Source organism: Saccostrea echinata, unplaced genomic scaffold (genome assembly GCF_033153115.1).
Source record: "Saccostrea echinata isolate AGI-Se365-2 ecotype Australia unplaced genomic scaffold, CSIRO_AGI_Sech_v1 ptg000056l, whole genome shotgun sequence".
Classification (NCBI taxonomy): Eukaryota; Metazoa; Mollusca; class Bivalvia; order Ostreida; family Ostreidae; genus Saccostrea; species Saccostrea echinata.
The window spans coordinates 7,683,235-7,711,030 of NW_026889805.1; the positions used below are offsets into that span (position 1 = coordinate 7,683,235).

The 27,796-nt window shown below is 33.6% G+C and overlaps 1 protein-coding gene across 1 annotated transcript in view; it reads right to left on the minus strand.

The window, feature by feature from the left end:
* Nucleotides 1–892: 892 nt before the first annotated feature.
* The window catches only part of LOC133172898 (cyclic nucleotide-gated cation channel alpha-3-like), a 37,414-nt gene continuing 10,510 nt past the window's right edge, over nt 893–27,796 (minus strand). The window contains exons 2-5 of the mRNA XM_061307731.1: nt 18,940–19,172; nt 10,821–10,966; nt 7,418–7,629; nt 893–2,631 (exon numbers count right to left, since the gene is read on the minus strand). Of these exons, the coding sequence (XP_061163715.1) occupies nt 1,250–2,631; nt 7,418–7,629; nt 10,821–10,966; nt 18,940–19,155 (1,956 nt within the window). The 5' untranslated portion in view covers nt 19,156–19,172 and the 3' untranslated portion in view covers nt 893–1,249. The remainder of the gene's footprint in view (nt 2,632–7,417; nt 7,630–10,820; nt 10,967–18,939; nt 19,173–27,796) is intronic.

Here is a 27,796-nt window from a genome sequence, read left to right on the forward strand (position 1 = left end):
CTTTCTGTTCATCCTGCAACTGAGATGCGCCTAAAGTCCATAAATCCAACCTTAGTTTCTTTTACATTAAGAAAACAAAATAATGAAGAAACTGAAATAATTAAGTAATCGAGGAAAGACCTTTCTCACAAAACCTTCAAGGAATCTGTATTCTGCCAGTGAAATGTTTGGTTATTATTGGCAACACGTGTTTAGTACATCATCGAGACGATTTGTTTTTTTTTTTGTTTGTTTGTATGTTGTTTAACGTCCCTCTCGAGAATTTTTCACTCATATGGAAACGCCACCACTTGCCGGTGGAGAGCTGCAAATTTTGTCCTATACTCGGCACTTACGGCCATTGAGCAGTGAGGGATCTTTTTCGTGCCAGCACCTACTGCGACACGGGACCTCGGTTTATACGGTCTCATCCGAAGGACCGGTCTCCACGTCCCACAGTGGGATTCGCACCCGCGACGTAAGGATCAACTCCTTACTCCGCGACTCTAGAGCAGACGCTCTAACCACTGCGCCACGCGGGCGACTGAGACGATTTGTAGATAGACGTGTCATCATAAATATCATAGGGGATCATATAATCATTATCAGAAGGAAATGCATTGCCTCTCTGCCTATCCAAAGTTTTATATTTAGTATCACGGGAGGCCAAGGCAAGATACTTAATATTTCAAATTTTGTCGCAGTGCTTGCAATGTTAATGTATAAAATGATTTCACCAAAAAGATTTGTCCAAGAACTGTCGTCTACGAGTACACTTTTTATAAAGTTTTAAAGCAATTGATTTGGACATTCAGTTACATGTAACATTGATTCTACTTATTTAATTGGTATAGAAAGCATATCACAATTCTAAATAATCTTACAGGAGTAGCGATCCAGCGCTTTTTTGTCCATCTGTAATATACTCATTCATTCCGTTATTCCAATTATTTATTCTTTCACTTTTAGAGCACTTTAGGATAATATTGGTGTATTTTCTGAAAGCCAACATACATTATTGTTTATTCTAACCAACTGTCCATTAGTAAATGGTCTTTGGTGGGAACATTAGCATTTCTATTGTGTATATTCACAGTACTAAGGGTATTGTCCTGACATCACTTGGTTGTATTGCTTTGGTAAGATAGTTTTTATTACAAATGACCATTGCTTTGAGTGTCTCAGGAATTCTCGTATAGCCGAACTGTGGCATCTTGGCGAACACAAACTCTCGATGGAACCTTGTAATAGACGGATGCAAAAACGTTCCTCATTCCAGAGCAGAAATGTTCGAAACGTCATCATGATCACGTGTCAAATGTTTCTCTAACTTTGTGATTCGTTGCTTCAGTTTTTGTTGAGTGGAATTGTAATCTCCGAGGAGCCTAGCAAACCTTGTTTGTAAAGTGTCCAGATTTACATCTATCCGTTCCAGCTTTTGTTCTGTCGTTTCTTGCTGAGCTTCCAACTTTTTCATTAAATCCTCGTCCAGCAAATTGTCTTTCCGCAGAATAAGTTTACCACGATCCATGAGTATTTTCTTTGCATCCGGATATTGCGTCAATACCTCCCATAAGTCATCTTTTGACAAACAGAACAGGTCACTGTACCCTATACTCCTAATGTTCGCTGTTCGCCGATTGCCATTTTTATTTCCTGCGATATTAAGTATGCTTATTTCACCGAACACACTTCCTTCCCTTAAAGTTGCAAATATTTGTTTACCATCGTCAGACACTACTCCTAATTGCCCTCGTTTAACAATATACATTTCTTTTCCTATGTCACCTTTTCTACATATGTAATCTCCTGGACTGAACACCTGCAATTTCAGTTTTAGCACAAGGTCTACCAGCATACCTGGTTCACAATCCTGAAAAAGAGCCACACGCTTCAGTGTGTCGAGATGAACATGTATTGCTATTTCTGCTTTCAGTTTGTCCGGAAGAGTACAGAGCACTTCCTCCTCGTTAAGGGACTGTTTGTTCGTCCATAGATAATCAAACCATTTGATCACTCTTTGCTCTAACTCCTTCGAAACTTTCCTAAATTCCATATACTGCTTCACACCGTCCATTTTCTGTTGAAATTCCGCACGTGTTGCGTTCATATTGGTAATCATACTCCCAACATTTCCCACAATTGTAGCGAAAATAAGCACTCCGATAAGAAAATCCACCACCACGAACAAATATTCCTCATCTCTGTCTGGCAGTGGGGTTTCACCAATTGTTGTCAGGGTCAGAGTTGACCAGTAGAAACTATAGATGTATTTCCGAGTGAGAGGTTTGTATTTTGGAATGCTCACATTTGGATATACCCATTTGTCGCTGCCGAATCCTATTGCATTACTGATTGCAAAGTATATACACGCATTCCAGTGGATGATGATGAGTATGTACAATAAAAGGTTAAATATACGGACCATATTTGTAAAGCTAGTCCTTGTGGCTGTTCGATTAAAAAACTCAAACAATCTGTTAAATCTCACTATTCGATTGAACCGGAACTCTGGGTAGTTGATGCCGGTAGCAAAGTAGAAAATATCGGTAGGGAGAATACTTATCACATCGGCTATAAACATGGAGGACGAAGTGTAATTTTTACGGAGCTTTGTGGCATCCCGAACTAAAAGTCCCTCCTCCAGATACCCTGTGACAGTTAAAAGGAAAAAGGTTACTATGTATAATTATGTATCCAAAATATATTGCTGCAAGACTTAGAAGAACAGATTATCTTATCCTGTCACGGAGCATGTTTAAAACCACTTGGTACAATCTTTAAAAAATCATGAAAATGAATAATTTGTTTATTTAAGTAAAATTAATAAATTTAACCAAAAATGTTTAATTTTTATTCAGTTTCCAACATGTATAAAGTGGTTTTACAAAAATTGTTTAGGTTTATAAAAAGGGTGGCAAAATTATTAAATTATAAAATTAATTATAAGAGAAAGTTTACAATTTTTTTCATATTTTAGGAATTTGTTATTTGCATCATTTACAATCATAATAATTCGAAATAGTATCAATACATCAATTTTTTGTTTGTAGCAAGTGTCTTTAAACACACTTCACTTTTTTTTTTGCTACTTTATTTGGAACCAAAAAAGAAACTTTCATGTCTCTTTGAACAATACATTTTTGGCTCTCGCCTTTTAACAATAACCAGTTTCTTTTTCTTTCTCAAAAAATCCATCAGGTTAATGATGCATTCTTTAAATTTTACTGATAGTAGTGGATAAGATTTTGCAATAATCCATACAAGATGTACTCAATACAATTCAAGTCAAAACCATGGAATGAAGGAAAGGAATCAATCTCTCCAGATACAGTGTATAGTTAATAATTACTCCCTAGTTCTATGTATAAGAACTTACAATTATAAACCCTAGTATCTAAGAGCCATTCTCTGAAAGGATTTTCACTTTTATATAAGGGTTGTGGCACACATGATCAACAATTTCCTCCAAACTTTGTGTAACACAGGCGTAGAGGCTATCTTCACGAAATAATTTTTAGAAATCCGGGGTGTCATTGATGAATGTTTACCAAGACAATGGGTCTCAAAATTGGAAAATTGAAAATTTTTGACAATTTTGGAATCTTATTGCATATACTTGTGTCAAAGTGGAACTATAAGCATTGATGATACAGGAAGTTTAAGACTTCATGTTAATATTTACTTAAAAGTTCATGGGAAATACATGTATAGTCAATTTGTGATGTTACCATGGGAAAAAAAGATATGTTTGTGAAATACCGATGTCCCCGTATGGCAATTTATAGCGAAGGTTAAACTTTCTCGAATGCAAATCAAATATGTTGGTACCCAAAATAAGGTATTGTCTCGAGAATTATACCTATGAAATATGAAAGCCCAAGCAGCAACCATTAAAAAGATATGGAAAAGGTTAAAGTTTTTTAAAAGTAAGTCAAACCTCAAGGTCAAGTTCAAATGGTCAAATTAATGGTGCCAAAGGAAAGACCTTCTCATGTGAAATATGAAAGCCCTAGCACCAACCGTTCAGAAGTTATGGCCAAGGTTAAACTTTACAAAAGTAGGTCAAACTCCAAGGTCAAAATCAAAGGGTCAAAGTTGTTGGTATCAAACGTAAGGTTTTGTCACAAGGATTACATATGTGAAGTATGAAAGCACTAGAACCAACTGTTCAAAAGTAATGACCAATGTTAAAGTTTTCCAAAAGTAGGTCAAACTCCAAGGTCAAGGTCAATGAGCTATAATGTTTGTCCGCAAAAACTTTAACCTTGCCCATAACTTTGGATTGGTTTGAGCTATGGCTTTCATATTTCACATGTGTATTCCTTGTGACAAGACCCTTCTTTGAGAACCATCATATTTGACATTTTGACCTTGACCTTGGAGTTTGACCCATTTTTGCAAAATTTTAACTAACTTTAACCTTGGCCATAACTTTTGAGCAGTTGTTGCTAGGTCTTTCATACTTCACACGTGTAATCCTTGTGACAAGACCTTCCTTTGGATACCAACAACTTTGACTTTTTGACCTTGACCTAGGAGTTTGACCTACTTTTGAAAAACTTTAACCTTGGCCATAACTTTTGAATGGTTGGGACTAAATCTTTCATACTTTACATATGTAATCCTTGTGACAAGACCTTCACTTGGATACCAACAATTATAGCCCATTGACCTTGACCTTGGAGTTTGACCTACTTTTGGAAAAAAAAACCTTTGCCATTTCTTTTGAACAGTTGGTGCTAGGGCTTTCATACTTCACATATGTAATCCTTGTGACAAGACCTTCACTTGGATACCAACAATTATAGCCCATTGACCTTGACCTTGGAGTTTGACCTACTTTTGGAAAAAAAAACCCTTTGCCATTTCTTTTGAACAGTTGGTGCTAGGGCTTTCATACTTCACATATGTAATCCTTGTGACAAGACATTACTTTTGATACCAACAACTTTGACCTTGATCTTGGAGTTTGACCTACTTTTGAAAAACTTTAACCTTGGCCAAAATTTTGAACAGTTGGTGCTAGGGCTTTCATATTTTACATGTGTATTTCTTGTGAGAAGGCCTTTCCTTGGGCACCATTAATTTTGACCAATTTGACCTTGAAGTTTGACTTACTTTTGAAAAAACTAACCTTTTCTATATGTTTTCAATGGTTGCTGCTAGGGCTTTCATATTTCACAGATATATTCCTCGAGACAAGACCTTCCTTTGGGTACCAACATATTTGATTTGCATTTGAGAAAGTTTAACCTTCGCTATAAGTTGCTTTACGGGGACATCCGTGTTTCACAAACACATCTTGTTTATGGTAATTTATAAATCACTTAACTAATAGCTGTCAATCCCACATAATCATAAGGTTCAACTAGATGCAAAGAGGAATTTCAAGTTAAAAACAAAGGCTGAAATTTTCTTCATTGTTACCACTTTTAATGCTTAGTAACCATGGAAATCGAATTGAATTTTTAATGACATTAAATTAAGAGGACCAACTGGAGTTTTCATTGCGCAATACTTTGCGCATCATAGTAAAATCAAACGTATTTACAGTTTTAAACTAACTATTTTTACATAACTTATCAAATTTAACAAAATTTAAAAAAAAATCACAGGCTTTAAAATCTGAATCCAATTTTAAAGAACTGATTTAAAATGATTTTTCAAGTGATAGGTAGATTAATAGTGTGTTAATGACGTTATGTTAAATTGAATTTCTTTCAGAGGGGGGTCATAAAAATGTTATAAAAGAAAAAAGTATAAAGTATATGCTATTGAAATTGTAAACACGTGAATTTGAAAAGTACAGTTAATTTCTGATATTTTTTCCCTAAATCATTAGACTAAGTATATGTCGTATTTTGTAGTTATCCATAAAACAGAAAAATTTCGTAAATTTTTTGCATTTTGAGATGCCCTCTCTGGAAACCATGGAAACCTGTATTTTGACATGTCCCTAAAAATTCTCAGACTCTGGATTTTCCTGAAACTTGGCATGTACACTGAAATCAATGTAAATTACATTTGATATAAAATTTAAGTTTTTCTACTGTAGTTTTCACATAAAAAAAACCCATGTTGGCTCCCTGAAATATTTAATTTTAAGATAAAATTTTTTATGATTAAGCACATTTTATGAGGAATAAAAATGGTGAAAATATATCTCTTCAGTATTTGATACTCGTTGCCATGGAAACAGAAATTCCTAGCAACCAAATAACCATTGGTTTAATTTGCAAGATTAAGTTCTGCTTATGCATTAGTATCAAGGAAATTCATGATCATGTGTTCCAAAAGACTTAAATGCTTACATAAAGATATAAAACCCGCAAATCTAGCTTGGTCTGGTAGTTATTACTAAGTCATGTTTGATACAAACATAGTGAAGAATTCGGTCTAATGCATTTTAATTTCTTAAAAAAAAGTAATATGCCCAGCAAACTTAAAGAAACAGTGTATCAGAAGCAGTGCTTTCTAAACGACAATGCTGGATTTTACGAAACAAGAAATCCTTCTCTGAGAGAATATATGATAAACGATTGTCTTGGATCTTTGATAATGATTACAAATTAAATCAAAAATTGGACAACAGCAGCATTATCTAATCAATAGGATACATTGTTGTTTTACTGTTCTTGCATGGGGGCGATGTAAACGTCTTGGCCAATAGAGATTAGAGTATGAATGTTTCTAAAAGTATTCAGGATTGACAAATTTGGAAGAACTGCAATCAAAGGCATTTGTCTAGAGTTCTACATAAATGGACTATTATAGATAAAGACATGGCATTATCTCTGCTGATCGTAGCCAATATACTCAGTATCTGCGATTCTAATACTAGTATTTGCATGATATCACATTTACCTGAAGCTTAATAAAGGAAGCCTACTTAATATAAAGTATTTTGCCAAAAAAAAAAAAATAATAAAAAAATAAATAAATAAATAAAAAATCGTATAGTGAACAAAGTTAAGTTGCTGCAGCTATGCTTTTTTCTTTTATTTTTAACGGTGTTAAAGGAGCGAGCCAGTGATCTATACTTTGCAACCAACATTTGTCATAAATTATTTGTACGTTTAATAGGTTTAATGCAAAAAATTCTACCGTCCATCCGTATTTCCAGAATACGAGTCAAATATGTGAACTTGATCTTTTACCTTCAGAACAGTATATTAATATTGCATGTAGTTGAGAGTAACACTGAAAAATTTCACCCCAAGAAAACCATTGTCAACCGAGGCCTAGCCTGGAGGGCGTGATTTCATCAAAGTTTCTTTTTTCAAATAAATGTTTCTCGACGAATCAGATTTATTTAGTTTACATGAAAGTATAAAGTCAGTATATATTATAGTATATACATGTACGTCAGTATATAATATTACGTCAGTATAGTATAATGTCAGTAAATATTGCATACTATTTGTACTTCATTTACCTGTTCGCATGGATATAATCATATCCATTATATATAGAAAATCGCTGAGGTAGTCCAAGACCATCCAAAGAGCCAGATACTCGGTCTGGAGCTCGGCAAATACAGACCGAGCAATTACAATGACAATATTATACATGACGGCAAGAGAGATGACAAATAACCAACGGTAATAGTAGCTCTGTGAAGGGTCCACTACAAATGTCTTCCAATACCTACAAAAAAAAATTCAGTACATGTATTTGCACATGCTGTAATGAAGCATGCATGCAATGTGCTGAAAGAAGCGATTTGAAAGGTAGTTTACATTTAGTAATTACGATTGTGCACTATGAACTTTTAATGATTTTTTTCTGTATAATTCATTCAACTTTTTGTACTGTTGTGTTTGAAAATTTTCATCCATAATATATTTTTTTGATCGGCTTCTGTCGATCACAGTTGATTCCATGCGAGACATCCGGCAAATGAAACCACTTGCGCACGCTTGACGCGACGGACCTTTGTTGCGTATGAACTGGTGGGTTCATGTAAATCTGTCATAACGTTTAAAGTACTAAGAAGCTTTTTTGATTCATCTACTTTGAGATTCAAGCATTTACATGTATATAGTTGTATGGTGAATAAGCTTACGTTTTCTTTGTATGCGCAAGAATTTCATAAACTTCCGGAATGGAAGTACACCCTTTCCCTTTAAAGTTTATTCGTTCATTGGTATTAGAGTAACTCGCACATTTTTTTATTCGTTTATTAGGTACTTGTACTTTTTTTTTTCTTGAAAGACGACTTAGGTCTAACTACCCTCTGATAAGAGTGATAGCCCTCACTTGGATTAAGAACCAATTTCCTTTATAAAACTGTCCAGTAAAAAGGCCATTCCTGTCAGATTTGCCCCATGTACTCTAAAATGGTAAGCCAGTTACATACATTAGCAATTTAATCATAAATTAGATTTCTTGTAAAAAGTCATTAGCATTGAAGCAAAATTAAAATGAATAAGAGAGGCAAGATGAATCTTTAAATGTCAAATATGAATTAAAGCATTTAAAAATATTTTTATAAAGACCGCAGATAATGTTCTCTTTACACAAAGAAAGTTGGTCATAGCACAAGAAAAGTGAATATGATTCAAATAAAAAATAACTAATTACAATCGCCATGATTATCTTGGGAGTACTCTGATATGTTTGGGTAGTGCGGAGATGTTAGTATCAAAGAGACGGTTATCGACTTACGAAGAAAGATAAATAATTTAAAGTTTGAAACTTCAAATGTCATTCAGCAATCAGAAATTAAACTGGTATTCCGTTATTAAGTGAAACAATTCTGATAATGGTTGATTTGAAAACATTTTTATCATTTTTGTTATGATTGAGATGGAACATGTTTTACAAATATCATCTAAATGCAGATACAGGACAAAGAAAACAATATACTAGTATATACTGCAAACCAACAATTATTAGCGACAGCTTTTATTCCCCATTCGTCAATCTGAAATTGAGTGACAGAGAAAATATTCTTCATAAAAAAATGATTCACCGCAAATACTTTTTGCGACAAAAAAAGGTCGCAAAACTCGCAGATATTTTCTTTTAAAGGAATAAAAAAAGGTTCATAGTTTAGCATTGGATTGGATTGCCAAGCAAGAATCTGGTTTTTTGAATTCTAAATCATGACAGCTTTTGGCTAGAAGATGATATACAATAATTAACCAATGGAGTGAGTATTTAGAATTGAACCTTTAAGAAAAAGAGGTGATGTCATAAAATTACAAAAAAAACGCATCTAATTAACTATTTAACATATACTTTTGTATACACCATATTTGCATATCATATGTACCTGTTTCACCATATGCTACATCTACAGTTCATGTAGTAATCTTTTTGAACTTTTCTTTCTTCGTAAACTGTTTTTGCTGTTATGCCCCCTGGGCCCGAAATTGGAAGAACAAAAACTTGTCTATCTGAGCTACACAAAAAATTTTCACAACGAAAAAGTTTCAGTCTCTATCATTTGAAGATCAATTTGTATTAGATTACAATGTACTATTATTACTTTTGGTGCTTTCCTTGACCCTTCTTCGTTAGCAATATTCAGATGTAAAAGGGATATTATTTCATTAGTCTTCGTTACAAAACTTGTATTTCCTTGAGCAACCCCTTCTTCTCCGATAATCGGCTGTTTTGTATAGAATGAAGACCCTTGGATGTATATTTTATATGATAATTGCCGCGATTGACTCTGCTTGTGGAGCTTTAATTTCCTGTCTCAGCCTATTTTCTTTGCTTGCTTAGTGAAATTGTTGACTGAAAGGTATGATGGATTAACCCCGGACCCGATCGATACAATGACAAACCTTCACTTCCATCGCCTTTTCTTTGGTGTTCCTACGACATTGAAACCAAACTGTTGGATTTGCATTAAATCGCTTGATTAATTAAATTCTGAAGTGCTGTAAAAGCGCCCCAGTCGTAGATTTCCTTTTATTGCCGGGGCGGCTGACAGTAGCCTACAGGATGGTTGTATCTTCCTCAAATCCGGATTTACTGTTAGTGAATTATACAAGCTTCTGTGAAGCCCCTTTAATGGAAATGATGGGTTAAGATTTATATCTAGTACATATACTTAATTTCAAGAGCGTATTGGCCTGATTTACTGAAGATGCATGCCAATCATACTTCAAACTTTAATGGAATTTACCATGATTTACTCACACTTCGCAGAATTTATGTCAATAAGACGTCATGCTCAATCGAGATACTAGTAGTCTCGAGAGACGAACTTTTATACTTTCGGATTTCCAACGTTTCAGCATGAGCATCACTGAAGAGACATAATTTGTCGAAATGCGCATCTGGTGCATCAAAATTGTTACATTACATACTTAAGTTGTGTCATTGATGAAAAAGATACACGTTCATTTTTTTCCACTTCACACATTAATTCGCATTATTTTTAAGTTCTGGTGAACAGTCTTAACAGAATTTTCCGATATTAAAATAAAAAGTCTTATTTTTGAAATCAATGACGGGAATTAAACAAATACTTCTATAAGGGTGATAAGCCAATGAACAAGAAACATAATGACCCAAAAATCTGAGTAAAAAACTAAATTAAATTTAATACCTATATAGTATAGGTGATATGATATTTAATACAATGAAAAAAAAGCTCGTTTTGCTGTGTCTATAAAATAATACAAATTGTATCTGTGCACAGTGAAAGAACAATTTATAAGAAAGTCAATTGTATTATTACCCCCCTCCCCAGTCAACCAGCTTGCCAAATAATGAAATTATAAGATCTTTAAATACATATATATACATGTGTATTTAATCGGGATTCCCATTGTGCTTTGAGAGAAATCTACCCACTCTCTCACTTTCAATTCTAAACTCACCTGATATCGGACGGTTTCCTGACTTTTCTGTCTGATTGAGCAATTTTAACATCTGCTCCTCCCATGGCAACCCGCTCTAGGAAGGAGTCCGGCCGAGCGGGGAGGGTGCGCGATCGCCATCGTCCGGAGGCCCATTGTTTTATCACCTAAAATCATTCGGGAAAAAGTTTTTAATCAATTAATTAACAGGATTTTATGTAAAAAACAAGAACATATCACAGCTATATTTATACAGATGAAATCGCACAAAAAACAAAATTAGCAGTAGTGTCCATTGCAGAGTTCAAGAGTCTAATGGTCTGTCAGTATTTTTTCTCAGTGTAACCAATATGTTATTAGGATAAGTCTTCAGTTCTGGATTCAATTTGATCATAGTCGTAAAGACATGCCCATAGTATGTCCGGAAATTCTTGATTTTTTTCCTCTTTTTAACCCCTCTGAGATGTATCTGACATAAATAATCCACGTAAACCCACAAACCTCTAAATTACGTGCATTTCATCACAATATGTACCCCCCCCCCCCTTTCGCATTTTCCCATTTCAGAAAAAAAGAAATGTATTTGAAGCACTGGATTTTTACTCCCTCTCTTTGAAATGAATTGAAATAAAATAAAATGAAAATTCAATACATGGCTATATGATCTTATGCTGAACGACGTTAATAAGTCAGTGAGTTGTTTGTTTGAAGGAGAGTCATTTAACCACAAAGTGAAATTTTTCCTCCAAACCCCATTATCTGCATGTTGTATATTAATCTAGCCTCTGGGTGTTGCATCACTCATAATGTGCTATAAATCCAAATCAATGACATTCAAATAAAGCACCCAGAAAAAAAAATGATTTATACGATTTATGACAGCATCAGTAACAAATTTTTTCACATATTCGAAATGTTATTCGTAGTATCCTCAAGCATTGATTAAAGTCCCCAGGATATGTCAATTATGAAATAATTCACAGAATGTCATGACGCTCTTGTATAATGTCTCCAAGCTATACTAAAAAGGCAAAAATTAATAATTAATAACGCCCTCCGCCTATCCAGAACCATCTTTAAGCATATGGATGCATAAGTCACGAAAGGACAACTTTAATATAAAACTAGAGGTACTGTGAGCACATGAGCTCACAAAATGATATCCTCTGTTTCCATATGAGTATAATGGAAAAGTCCATTTGTGCTATTGGAAACCCAAAATATCTGTCAGATCAGAACATGAAATACTTAATAGGGGGTGCATAATGGCACTATGTAATACAGACTCTGTAAGTCTCTATAAATGTTATTCAGTAGTATAGGAGGAGTTGCGGATAAGAGATGGGTATTCCCGCAATGATATAGAAAGAATGGCAGTGTCCAGGTTTTGCTGTGATAAACCCCAAACATATGTCCGATCGAAATGAACAAGAGGCCCAAGGGCCTTAACGGTCACCTGAGTATAATACAACAATTTAGGAGGATTTTAAGAGGATCCATAGAGTACAAAATGAACTGAAAGGTGAAGCTTTGTTGCCCAAAAGCAAGAAAAATAGAGTGATCAGGATCAACAAAATAATTAATCTAGTATTCATTGACAGTTTATAAATTAGGTTCTAATCTGTTCCCCATTTATCACTTTCACTATACAGTATATTAAAAACCCATCAGTGCTTCTGTACTATTTTAATTTCTTGTTGAAATCTCTTACATTGGCCTCTCTTGGTCTTTGATGAACATTTAAGACAAGTTATTTTTGTTCCATTTTTATTTATCTATTACTTACAAGTCTACCTGATCATTAAAAATATGAAAATACTTTTTGTATTATACAATAAAAATTCTTGCATAATTCTCTTATTCTATTAACCTTTCAAGTACATTGTTGCCAGGGGCAGAGAAGAAGATTTTCAAAGAAAAAATTCACCTTCACTATAGGATCTATATAGCCCCACCCTATAACCAGAACCCCTGTCCATGGGGCCATGAATTTCAAAATTTTGGGAGAGGCATCATTGCTTATCATTACAATGTACTTTCTTTGTTTCAAAAATATCCAGGAGCAGAGAAGAAAATTTTTAAAGCATTAATGCATTTTCACTACATAATAAATAGAGCCCGGCCCTAACATCAGAACCCCTGAAACAGGGGTCATGAAAATCCCTATTTTGGAAGAGTCACCCATGCTTATCATAACTATGTATTTAATTTGTTTCAATAATACCCAGGAGAAGAGAAGAAGATTTTCAAAGAAATAATGCACTTTCACTATATGATCTATATAGCCCCACCCTAGCACCAGAACCCCTGACCCTGGGGCTATGAATTTCACAATTTTGGTAGAGTCACCCTTGCTTATCATAACTATGTATTCAATTTGTTTCAATAATACCTAGGAGTAGAGAAGAAGATTTTCAAAGAAATAATGCACTTTCACTATATGATCTATATAGCCTCGCCCTAGCACCAGAACCCCTGACCCTGGGGCTATGAATTTCACAATTTTGGTAGAGTCACTTTTGCTTATCATAACTATTTATTCAATTTGTTTCAATAATACCCAGGAGAAGAGAAGAAGATTTTCAAAGAAATAATGCACTTTCACTATATGATCTGTATAGCCCCGCCCTAGCACCAGAACCCCTGACCCTGGGGCTATGAATTTCACAATTTTGGTAGAGTCACCATTGCTTATCATAACTATGTATTCAATTTGTTTCAATAATACCCAGGAGTAGAGAAGAAGATTTTCAAAGTAATAATGCACTTTCACTATATGATCTATGTAGCCCCCCCCCCCTCCTCCTAGCACCAGAACCCCTGACCCTGGGGCTGTGAATTTCACAATTTTGGTAGAGTCACTCTTGCTTATCATAACTATGTATTCAATTTGTTTCAATAATACCTAGGAGTAGAGAAGAAGATTTTCAAAGTAATAATGCACTTTCACTATATGATCTATGTAGCCCCCCCCCCCCTCCTCCTAGCACCAGAACCCCTGACCCTGGGGCTATGAATTTCACAATTTTGGTAGAGTTACTTTTGCTTATCATAACTATGTATTTAATTTGTTTCAATAATACCTAGGAGTAGAGAAGAAGATTTTCAAAGTAATAATGCACTTTCACTCTATAACCTATATAGCCCCACCCTAGCACCAGAACCCCTGACCCTGGGGCCATGAATTTCACAATTTTGGTAGAGGGCTCAATGCTTATTACAATCATGCCAACAGTTTGACTGCTTGATGTCCAGGAGTAAAGAAGAAGATTTTTAAAGATTGCATTAATTTTGGTGGTTTTAGCCCCACCCCTCAGGCCCAAGGGGGGCAGGGACCATGATATTCACAAATTTTGTTCCCCTTCACACATAGATGCCATATGCTAAAATTGGCTGAAATTGATTCAGCGGTTTCAGAGAAGAAGCTGAAAATGTTCAAATGTTAACACACGACGGACGACGCACGACGACGGACGAAAACAGATAGCAATAGGTCACCTGAGTGACTCAGGTGACCTAAAAATAGGAAGTGCTCAATGGCACTGTGTAATACAGACTCTGTGAAAGTCTCAATAAATTTAATTCAGTGATAAAGGAGGAAATGCATATTAGAGATGGGTACCCTCGACATATAGAAAGAATGGCAGGGTTTCAGGGATTATTTTTATGTATCGCTGGCCTTAAGTCACTTTAATTATAACCTACGCTGTCCAGTAATGTGCGAGACTTGATTTACGATATAATTTGACACAGTCTTTCTCAGTAAACTAAGAACAAATACCTCGCATTGTTTTATAGAGATGACGGGTTATTATATACATGTATTGCGATCCATGATGCCAACAGATTGCAAGGTAGCATTATACCTTCGAAAGAAACAGTTTTGAGGAACCATGTTTTATTAATCTTGAATGTTGAATAGAATCCGAGATTTTGAATTACGAAGTTCGATGGTTTTTTTTTTTTTTTTTTTTTTTTTTTTTTGACATGGCTTTCTTGTATGAGGTCATTGGACTCGGTGTTTGATTACTTTTTCAAAAAAGATAGAAAATTTGCTTTTGCAAGCAATTATCGTATGTCACTCCGAACTGACCTTTCTCCGTTTTCAATCATGACAAAGGAAGTCTTTTTGAACGGTGCATGCAAACCTTACATTGCTGATTATCATTACTACGAAGTTTCATTAGGATTTCAGGTGGAACAATAGCAATATGTCCACCCCCACCCCCACGACTTCGTTCGGAATTAAATAAATAATGATTTATTAAAGTAGTAGTTGGATTATAAAGGAATAGATTGAAATATTTCATTAATTTTGCATAGTAAAACTATTGTCCGTTATTTTGAACGTTTTCTGTCATTCAAATTTTGCCTTTGAAATTCAACCTTGCTTTTTCTAGTCGTTTCCATATATGAGTTGGTACCAAATAATATAACCGATGACTCTATTCTCTAGACTCCGAGGTTTTTCAGTCATGTTCGGGAAACGATTCACTTAATTACAATCGTTATCTGCACAAATGTACATTTAAGGGCAATTCCATCGCTATTCAAAATTTGTTATTTCTGCGGGTCTTAGAAACTACAATTAGACGTGCCATTAGGCTGCCACGGGCTTCTGGAATCCGGACTGCGCTAATGAGCGCCTGATTGGGGGAAGTTGTGTAGCGTCGCCTCTATATCGAACATCTACCTCCAAATGAAATCAAATGCAATATCTTTAATAATAAGGGACCACATGTTAAATTAACAAAACATCGAAACCCTTTTTACTGAATCCTTTTAAGTTAATAGCAGCTTTTATCCCAGTATGCACCTCATTGTAGAGAAGTGGAAAAGGAGACAAAGAATGGAATTTTTCGGTTTGTTAATTGTACTCACCTGATTCTGTCATAAAGGGATTAATACAAACCTTTATCAATGTTTCTGTTAAGTTTACATGTATGTTTTTCTGTATAAGAATGTGTGTATTTAAATACAGCAATATAGATTTTTTTGTGATTACATGCACGGCAAATAGTTAAAAATCATGATAAAAACATGCCATGTAATCTTTATCCTTCTTAAAAAAATGCTTACTAAATGGTCATCATAAGAAATAAAATTTTACGCATGTTCTAAACTTTCTTTAAAAAAAAAAATTGGTGAATATATAGAGAAAATAGATAAACATAATACTTATATATGGATTTACATACAGTGGCAAATAAATACACAGAGAGGAAAATCCCTGAGTTGGATAATTGTAGCTGATCAATCCTAAACGGATATGACTAAAACAAACCCAGTGAAACCTAAGAACTACAATTTAGTGTCTTGATCTCAACCCAGATTTCTTTATATTAATGGAATTGTTCATTCCTTCTTTTTACGTATATTCAAATTTGATATATCAATGTGGTTTTTAATTGAAATGATCTTGATTTTTTGCATTAGTTTGAATTCCGAATTTATTCAACGTTTTCTGGTAAGACGCAAGGAAAAAAAGTGGTAGATCTACATTAATGGATCATTACTTAGTTTCTCGCCGATTCATTTCATTTGTCAATTCGGCGTTTTACGCCGGTGTCATATAGTAACCTTCCCTTATAGTAAAATTTCCCACTGGAATGTCTACTATATAGTAAACCTTTCTCAGTTGGGGGGGAGGGGGGGGGTCCTATATATAGTAATTCTTCCGTATAGTAAACTTTCCGAACTAACCATAAACGGTTCGAATTTTATATTCTTCGGGGAATATAGTTATCTTTTAGGAAATGTTCTTCTATATGTTAAATATTATATTGCGTGAAATTAATTATGATCAGATCTTGTTTGTGTTATGTAATTTTTTTTTGTAATAATGCATGTAAAAAAAATCTCAGTATCCAATTCTTTTCAAGACCATAATTATTTCAATCATTACTTGACAAAATGTGACAATTTTCGACTTTAAAAATAAATCATAATTGCAATGGCTAAAGTAAATGTTAAATTTTTATGACGATGGTCCATCCAGATACCGCTTTAATCATAATTCTAGATAAAGAACATTTACTAAATAGCAAAATATTCGGGGGAATGAATACTATGCAAGGAGGAATGTTTGCTATATAACAATTATTCCGAGAGGAAAGCTAGATTCCGAGGGGAAGGTTTGCAATGCAGAAGGTTTACTTTCTGACATCGGTCATATGATTGCCCAATTCGGCGTATACACTGATATTGGATAAATGAAAACGATTCAATGACATTCGATCAAAATCTTAATAAAGTTCGTAAAATTTAATAGAAGACATAATGCCGGTCTTGTAGAGTAGGCTTTCCCCTCTAAAATCCCCACGGCAGAAGACCTGCTCTAAAGTAGGATCCTCTCGGAAAATAGGCTTTAGATAAGGATTCCCCCACTGAATAAATGGTACCAGGGTAGGATTTCCCCTAAAGAAAAAATCACCCACCAAATTTAATTTTCCGAGAGAGGGCATTACTACTCATTTTAATATATGTAGTTATAAAATGCGATTTACCCACGAGCCAATTTTCCACCAACTGAAATATTCATTTATCCAAACAACATACATACATTTTGGATTAATTGCAGAGCAAAACGTATCTACATAAAAATGATGATTCTCCGTCTTTCTGTCTGTGCTAAAATGACTTTTTAAAAATTGCTGTTTTATTCATTTTCTTTTCTTTTTTCTTTCGACTAAGAACTACCCAATCCAAAATCTCAAAAGATGTATGTGGAACAGATCAATAAAAGAAAATTTTGTTTTTCTTGCACACTCGTTCAAAAACAACCTTCTTGGAGAGGACTTATATAGCCTATGCCTGATGTCCAATAATTATGCAATTTGACTTTACAGAATAAAATACTGATTTAAAAAAAGAAGAAAAAAAAGGAGAATATTTTCCTACATACCGGCCTTTAGTTAAAATACTGGATCATTAGAAGGCACATGAATTACATCTTTAAACCGCTGGTGGCTGATATAAATGTAAATTCGTGACAAATACAGCTGCATGTACCACTGTATTCCAAGAGTGTTAATCGAGTTTTAAAAGTTTTATGACTTACTGATTTTACAATTTCTTTTCAAAGTTAAAATTATTAGTTAAGAATCCATGATCTGAATTATAACATGTTTAGAATTTATGCTAAAATTGAACAAATTATGAGTAGAAAACACTCATTTTACTCTAAAAATTCAACTGACTTTCATTTTTTTTTAGTCAAAATATTGTGCTGTGGTTTGTAATGGTCCTTAATCTTATAATTCATTTATATAAAGTAAGGTGAAATCCTACTCTGGGGAAGAATAAAAAGGTTTATTATTATTTTTTTTTTTTGCTCTAGATTGAGATTTCCAGGTGGCTTGGGGTCCTACTTTTGAATGCAGATTCGGGGGGGGGGGGGGGGGACTGGCTATAGGGAAAACATTTCTCTACAACAACGGTAGTTTTTATTTCTATAATGTTTACAAACAAAACTTAAACGATCAATACACAAAATCATAAGACAAAAAGTAGGTTGAATGATTTTTTTTTCAATCAAATTTACTTGATTGAAGTAATTGTAATTGTTTGGTTACATAATAAACCCCGAGACTCAATATTGATCTGTTGTATGTAATATTAACTTCTGCCCCATAGCTATTCATTGACCTTAGTTAATAAAAATCTGTAATTGTCGATTGTGAAGTAATGAGAATTACGTTATGGAATACCTGATAGCTATAACACGTCCCTGTGGAAAGCTCTGTTTAAAAAGTCAAAAGATTATAAAAATAGTCATATATATTCTCAATGGATATTGCTTTCCGTAATTCTCCGAGATTACGTGCTGTCTTTTACATGTTTGTTGTTGAGAATATACAGTAGATAAAGACGGATCCTGGAACTTAATCATTCTCCGATAAAACATATCAGAATAGTTTTACATTTAAGCTGCTCACTACTAAGGTGTAGCATTAAATTTAAATAGGCGATAAAAACAAAATTGAAAATGAAATTTAAATTAATTTAGCATACCATGCGTGGTAGAATTTGAGACTGATTGAATACTAACATTTTATATCGTAAATATTGAAAATATTGTAACTTGTCATTCTAATACCAGACACTCCTTTTCTGGAGGGTTACTTGACTGACACCCTACCTGTAGGGTTCGGACGATTCGCCCCAAAGCTGTGTGGTGTTCGCCTTCTCTTCCTTTAGACTCGCCCTGTTCAATGCGGATAATTTCTGAACAGGCGTCATCGTCAGCTCTAAGAGAGGGATGGGGACTGAGTCCTCCATTTTCTATGACCTCTAAGTCGTCCTCTTCACCCTTAGTACTCGTCAATTTCTCCTGGGACACTGTTGTGTTTGTCATGACCGCCTGTCCACCATCTGGAAAAAAAACAAATTAAGTACAGTCCCAATCAATATCAAGTTAAAAATACTTAAAACAACTTTTATCCAAATGGGTTATTACCAATATCTTAGTCAAAGAGCTTTCTTTTTTATCTTCTCCAACGAGTAAAATCTTAACGATTTGCGTAAGTAATCCCACAGGGATTTCTGAATCCTCAGAATCTATGAAACCCTTACTAAATCATTCTCAATTTCACTATCATCAGATTCCACAAAGAACAATCTTTCATTGATTTAATTCAATTCTATCAAAAATGTTGAAGTCGACAATTGCAAGGAATGTTTTGGAGCATAATTGTTGTACATCTGCAAACAAAGAGAAGACACAATCGATTTTCCATATTTTTAATTCTTGAATAATCGCATCAGGTATATGTCACGGAAAGTATTGAGGAGGATTCTTAATAAAACTTATATGTAGTAAATATCGTTTAAAACTCTACATCTGTTTTACAAGAGTCACCAAATATCAATGATAAGTTATCACTCTTGTCTTCAATTAAAAAAAAGTTTTCGATGTTTTAGACAAGTACCGGAATGCTTAGTATCAATGGTCACTACATGTAGAAGCCTGAACATTGTTGTTTCGGATTTATGCAAATGAATTGGATTTCAGTTATTGAGACCATAACAGAGAAATAATGATATGATCGATCAGAAGAAATAAACACTCTGCTCGGTCTCAATCTTGTTTCGAAAGTCACTGCGGAGCTTAAATTGCTTTAAAGTGGAGTGTACAGAAGCCAATGTTCTGTCAACCAGTTGCCATATTATGAAATAGAAGCATCTCACGAGACATGAAACCGCCGGATGTCAACAGTCGTTACCCTGACGTCACGCCAGGTCGGAAATTGACAGTCTTCTGTCCATTTCACGCTACGCTGCATTCAAACTGATTCAGTTTAATAACAGAAATGATTTGAGATCCAGAGGGATACCAGAGCAGTATCAATACATCACTCTGCCAAACGATTTGTCGCTGCATTTGTCAATTATAAGTAATTTTTACTCCCACTATGTGTTTAGCCATGCTATCATGTTTAAAAAAACATGTTTTCTATCATTTAAATCTCCGCTGGCGATGACTGTTAGTTAAATCTGTTTAGTTCCAGTTTATGACACATGATCAGTTTAAAGCTGAAATATTATATTGGCGTTTCATATGAAGATATTGATTGATTATCATAAAAATGAAAGCAGATTAGATGGAAACCATGAATAAAATCACATACGTCCGTTACGATCACTCCGATCACAATTGAAAAAAATGATCTATTGGAGCAAACCAGACAGAGGCTCTCTTGTAGCAATAACATCCTTGTTCAGCGATAAGTAGCCAGCCAAACAAAAGAATACTGTGGTGTACGGTATTTATACAAAGTTAAAAGACAATATTTCAACTAAAAATGATTTACATTATAATACATATAAATTAAATTGTCCTAGTACCTTCAATGGTCTTTTATGGAAAACAAAAGGTGAAAAGATGGTCAACATGAAATGCATACAAACATTTGTTTTATTGAATTAGTATATTTTTCCTTGAATCTTCCTCTCTAGACGAATTTGTATGATGGTGTTTCAAAGTGATGTACGTAAAAAAGTCTTGAGTGAGGTCAAGAGCCTTGCCCTTGAACAGCGACTTTCTGAGAACTAGTACCTGTTCTTCATAAATAGCAATGGACGAAGTAACATTTCATTTATATATCATTAATTTTGCTTGGAAAGAAAAACAAAAACAAAACCAAACAAAAACAAACAAACAAACAAAAAAAGCAAACAAACAAACAAAAAAAAAAAAAGAAAACAAAAGAAACAACAACAAACAAAAAAGAAAGAAAATTAGAAATATGTCCATACGACATGAATGCCCCGCCGAGGATTTATTAGTAATGCAACATGAAAATTTGTATTAGTGTATGAAATTTGTTGAGAATATCTTGAATAATTTCTTTAAAATTGAAATCTAAAAAGTTGGATATAGATGATAAATTCCCGCCAAATTATGTATAAGTGCATAAACTTACATAAATATATCTTAAATAGTTTCTTTAAAATTAAGCAAAATGCAAATCTAAGAAAAGTGAGGTCAAAGTCACAGGAAGTTCAAGGTCAAATATTTTTGATGCAGTTGAATACTTCTCACAAATACGTATCAGCATATTTAAGTTTGATAAATATATTTGGAATGGTTTATTTAAAACTGAGCTAAACACTAATTTAGAATAAATGAAGTTAAGGTCAAAGGAAAGGTCAAGGTAAAAAAATGTTGATGCAGTTGCCTAGCTCTAATCAATATCTATCAGCATATGAAGTTTGAAAAAATTATTATGAATGTTTTCTTTAAAACTGAGTTAAACACAAATTGAGAAAAGTGAGGTCAAGGTCAAAGGAAAGGTCAAGGTAAAAAAATATTGATGCAGTTGAATAGCTTACATCAGTATGTATCAGCATATGAAGTTTGACACTAAGAGAAGTGAGGTCAAGGTCAAAGGAATGGCCAAGGTCAAAATGTTGATGCAGTTGAATAGCTCTCATCAGTATGTATTAACATATGAAGTTTGATAACACTGTATTGAATGGTATCTTTAAAACTGAGCTAAACACTTATTTAAGAAAAGTGAGGTCAAGGTCAAAGGAAAGGTCAAAGTCCAAAAATATTGATGCAGTTGAAAAGCTCTCATCAGTATGTATCATCACATGAAGTTTGATAAAAATACCTTGAATGATTTCACTAAAACTGAGCTAAACACTAATTAAAGAAAAGTGAGGTCAAGGTCTAAGGAGTGGTCAAGGTCAAAAATGTTGATGCAGTTGAATAGCTTACATCAGTATGTATCAACATATGAAGTTTGATTATACTACCTTGAATGGTATCTTTAAAATTGAGCTAAACACTAATTTAAGAAAAGTGAGGTCAAGGTCAAATGAAAGGTCAAGATCAAAAAATGTTGATGCAGTTCCATAGCTCTCATCAATATCTATCAGCATATGAAGTTTGATAAAAATATCTTGGATAGTTTCTTTGAAACTGAGCATTGAACAGAGCTAAACGCAAAGTGTGACGGAAGGACAGACGGAAGGACGGAAGACGGACATGACAAATACTATATGCCCCGGCCATATTCATCGCGGGGCATAAAAATGAATAATTTTAAATCATATACAATATCGACTTCTTTTTCTTAACCTCAATAAAGAATACACAAATTAAATGCCTACCAAGACTAGTTACTGAAATTGAATTGTTATTCTGTAAGAAATTTTTAAAATCATTCAGAATGTAATTCAAACCCAGGAAAATGCAATATATCTACAGGAAACTGTAGTAAAAACAAGTTTATAGGATTAAGACGTTAATCATGAATACTGCGTTCTTTTCCAAGCTTCAGTAGAACATATATGCAATATGAGCATATAGAATGATGATCTTGCTACCGATACCACCATAGAGAAGCTAACTTGTGTTCGCTTTCATGTATCCATCTTAATACCGAAATATCTCAGTTAGTGCATTAATTTTTCTGACATCTTTATGAAATTTCTGTGCCAAATTGAGTTGTGGTATCGTTAATACACTTCAGAGATCTATAGTAACTCACTATAAAACAATATTAGCCCAATTCGTCCTGTCCCTGTGGGTCGCCTTTCAGGACACGGTATCGGATTCTGGATAATTGATGAAACATTAAATGACGAGTAGGTCAATAAGTCTACTTGTGAATGCTCACTCTTTCTCTTTACAAGGATTGTTTCGACGGAAATCTATCAGTGATTTCACTCATCGGTCTGTTCAGAATAAAATTCCAAAATAAAGATCACTTTAAAAGAATGAATTGCAGAATAACAGGTTGAAATCTGGCATTAAGGTATTATAAGTGATAAAATCCTTTCAAACCGAGAAAAAAGTTCTATTATACACTTAGAATTCATCACAGTGTAAAATGCAAGGCCAGAAGTAGAACAGAAAATAGTATATGTACAATGCATCTAATTCCGTTCATACAGACAAAGAATGTGTTGAAGTTATTAGAAAGCTATCAATAACAAGGAAACAAAGGCTCACTGGAACTGTTTTGTTATGAAAATATGAAATTCTAGAAAAAGAATTAACTACTGCAATAGCATATCACCCTAAACTGACCTCCACGGTGCAATATTTGAGTTGAAAGCAGAGTAATTAACAATTACAATTTTACCAAATTTCAAAATTTCAGAAATTTACTCATTTTTGTTTCCATGGCAACGAAGCAAACTTTGGAAATTTTAAACCCTAGAAACTTGGGGAGACACACATCAGTATCATGCAGTTTGAAATAACTTTAGAGGAAGATAAACAGAAAGAAAATTTCCTCTTTTGTTCCCATAGGAACAATGAAAAGGTTTGTCCAACCAATTCTTAATTTTTGCAGAAATCAGTTTGACTTTATGCAAGGAATAACCCTTTAATGTTTCAAAAAAAAAATGCTGAACAATTTGATGAGAAATATGAGATCTAAAATTTTCATATTTTCTCCATTTCCATGGCAACGGTGGCCATATTGAAATCTTAAATGTTGCAAGTTCAACTAGACTAGGTGATCATTAACTCTGTGCATTTTCTCTTAGATTGTCCAAGCTATCTGCGAAACCCCCTGCAGATAAAATAATAAGTAATATAATAATAATACCACCAACCCCCCCAACCCCCTCCGACTTTGATCGGGGTGACAATTATTCATGCCAGATTCTGCAAATCTTCCGAAATTGTTTTGATACTATGTTAGAAATAAAAAAAAAATTAAGCTGACTTAGCCGTGCATGATGCTCATAAATTACATGTGTAACTACATGTAGTCGAGAAGTATGGCACGCCGATTGCTTCAAAATTATTTTCTGCACGACCTAAAACAAAAATTACACGAGTAAGTAAAAACTTACACAAAGTGAGGAAAATATACACGAAGCTATTGAAATTTACACAAACTATAGAAAAACTGCACAATCAACAAAATATTTACACGATATAGTGAGGAAATTACACAAACGTAAAAACGAAAACTGCACGAGTGAGAATACAACATCGACATAATATGCTACGCATCCTCATTGCGCACATTTCATTAATATTCATTAGAGAACAGTTCAATGTGGTTTGGATGCTTGAAACATACTATAAAATTTTTACAAAAGGAGGAGTAATTAACGTGTTGGTAATCTTTTTAAAAAAGATTCTTTTAAAATTCCGCTAGACTCCCAAGAATATATGTACAACGTATATTATACATGTAGATAAATTGACAGGCACACAATCTTAAACTTGTAGTATATGAACAACCCCGAATAAAAAAACATTCTTCACAGAATACTTGTATAGATAACGTAAAAAAGGGGGATGCATATTACCAGTTGTGTGTTTAATTGTTGGATTTTTAAAAGTATGTCATTCCTCTATATAGCAATTTCTTTTGAAAGTTTAAAACAATGACATAAAGGCCTAAATAAAAATAAATAAAAACATGTGATATAATACAGGAGAGTTAACAACAAATCAAACTCTTCTCCTCCACCACCTACTGTGTGTACTTTTGGTAATAATCAAGGATGTGCATGCGTGACCTTTTCATACAGAGATCCTTCCCTGCTGGTTCTGGAACGAAAGACACATGTACGCTAATCAATTTATAGCTATTTGACACACCAATAATACCTTTTGATTAAAGATTATATTACTAGCAATTCATATTTTTTTTTTTTTTGAAGCAATGTTGCGATCATCTGGGTTGTGGAATTTGACCGAAAACTTTTTGGAAGTCAACAGTAAAGAAAATCGAGCAAATATTAATTGTGCAACTTAAATTTTAATATTGAAACGCATATCTCACTTTTTGGTATATGTATGTAACAAAGTACATGTAGTACATGTAGTCTTAACTTTTGTGCAGCGTGTGGTGATTTCATAAAAACTCCAAGAAAATGTAGAAAAAATATACAGTCGTTTTACTTATGTAAATTAAAGTTTAATTTATGTTGTTTTTGATGTATCGGCGGTAGTCTATTTTGAATAGTTAAAATGCATATAAAGGTGTTAAGAAAATTTAAAATTATAAAATACAGGCAAGTAGTATCGTTTTTGAAAGCGGGGTGGGGGGGGGGGGGAGTCAGATTTTTTTTTTTTTTTTTGACAACCTACCTGAAAAAACAAAACAAGTATTTTCGAAACACATTATAATACCAAATTACTTTGATTTAAACTATCCTACAACAAAGGGAGGGGGCAACCAGCTTTTCAGTGGAAATTTACAATAGAAGTAGGTTATGTTTGGAAAAAAAGTGGGGGGAGGGCAGACCCCTCCTGATGCTACGTGCCTGAAATATTTTCTAAGAATTTAAGGGTACATAAAATAGTCTATCGAAATCAGGATTGCAATTCAACTGAACTGTAACGATATTGTAAGACCAAATTCAAGAAGACATACAAGATGAACTTAATTAGCTGGGACTTGGCTACACATGCACATTTATTTTCAATGTGCAGATTTTGACAATAAAAAACACACGGTAATAAAACAAAGATTTCTTGAGGTCATCATATGTTTTCTTATATTTATTCGTAGTCATGCTCGAAGTAAAACAAGACCTGGTTGATGCCATTGATACACATGTACAATATTGCTATAAAGCAAACTTTTTAATTATTTGTACATGTATTCGTACAAAATACAAATTGCATAGATTAGGCTTTTTAACTCATAATCTGATTTTTCAAAAACGTTAGATATGCACATGAATAGTCTTTTAAAAAGTTAATCTTGTATCAAATATGTTCCTTGAATATTATTGAAGATTATTTTCATTTTATAATTATACAGTCATTTTTTTTTATAATGACTATAGATTTGGGTAAAAAAGTGTTAGCCTATTACAAAAACTTAGTGTTCGGAAAATAATTAAAATTTTATGCATACGAATTCGAAATGTAAAGAGAAATTGTTGTCTTGGAAAATATTTGTCAAACCTCGAGCTCCATAAAGAACATGATTTATTTGCATTATTTAAGAGTGATATAACACATTCTTTGTTCTTTCTATTTATTATAATATCCATTCCCCTTTTCTTATTTGTAACATTGTACGTAGATGTATTTAGTAATTCACTATGTTTTAAAATTTCTGATGTGTCATTATGGTCCAACGATTTGAAACTTTAATAAATACATAGATTCAGATGTTGCTACTCTATCAATCCATGAACCAGATCCGCCACTGATGATATGTTTTACCGGTGCCAGGATCGTTTGAGTAGAGTTTTGTTATTTCATTTGGACAAATTTTAAGTAACAAAACACAAAACCGCATGTACTAAAGCACACAGAGTATATATATTTTCCCTTTATCTGGTCCTATTTATTAAAAGTGAAAACATTTATCAAGTAATCGCCATTACGAATGAGGGTAACGCTTACCCTTAGGAATGTCTTGTTTTTTATTGAGTAGTTTATGACTGAAAATATGTGATATCATGGAAGGAATTCATAACAGTGTAGGCTACAGATGTCCAACCAAAATTGATATTCTCATATTTTATAAGTAAAGATACATGTATAATTAGAAAAAAATATTTTTTATGTTTGACTTTAAAAACATACTGTATATATCTAAGGTCAGGTAATTCCCACTTTTTAATCTATGAAAAAAAATCTGCCCAAATGAATTCATAATTAGTACAAATGAGAAGTACCAAAATGAATTCTACAATTTAATGATTATAATCAGCAATAATTCTGCCATCATTTTCATGAAGAATCCACGTTATTAATTGTTTTATTACGCATGTGTTAATTTTATTTTATACAAGTACTTTCCGTTAAAGTTGTATCTATAAGTTAGAGAATTTTAAAAGACCATAGAGCGTATTACTTTTAGTTCGGAATCGAGTGCATCATGTGCAATGGTACTTTTTTCCCCGCATTATAACACAAACATGCAATTCCTTTCTTGTCACAATTTATGTCCGGCATCATATAATACCTCCATATTTTGGCTAGGATCTCGGTCAATATAAGAAAAATATAATATCTCCGAATAACTTTTAAATTTTTTCACACAGTTCACAAGAAAACATTTCATTCGTTCGATTGGCATTAGCTAGAAATCGGATCGAGTTTTAGCAAAGAAATAAAGAAGCAAACAAACATGCATATCATCGTCAACGCCATTTTCTCTCGATTACACCCAGCATTCAAGAAGAGATAAAGAGTACAGAAAACCAAGAACACAATGAATATTCTATATGCATAATAATGATATGCGCAGCTGTATGCGCAGTAAAATTGTTTGTGTAATTTTTAGTTTCCTCTGCTCGTGCAGTTTTTGACTTTACGTTTGTGCATTTTATACCCCTTAATCGTGTAAAAAATTTCGGATTCGTGTGTTTTTCGTTATGTTTGTGTTAAAATCTTTCAAACTATGTGCAATTTTTACCGATACGTGCATTTTTTTTTTACTCGTGTATGTTTTTCATCAAGCTCGTGTATAAAATCGTGATCGTTGTGCAGAAAATAATTTTGAAGCAATCGGCGTGCCATAGAGAAGACTCTATGCAATTTTCACGGCCATGGC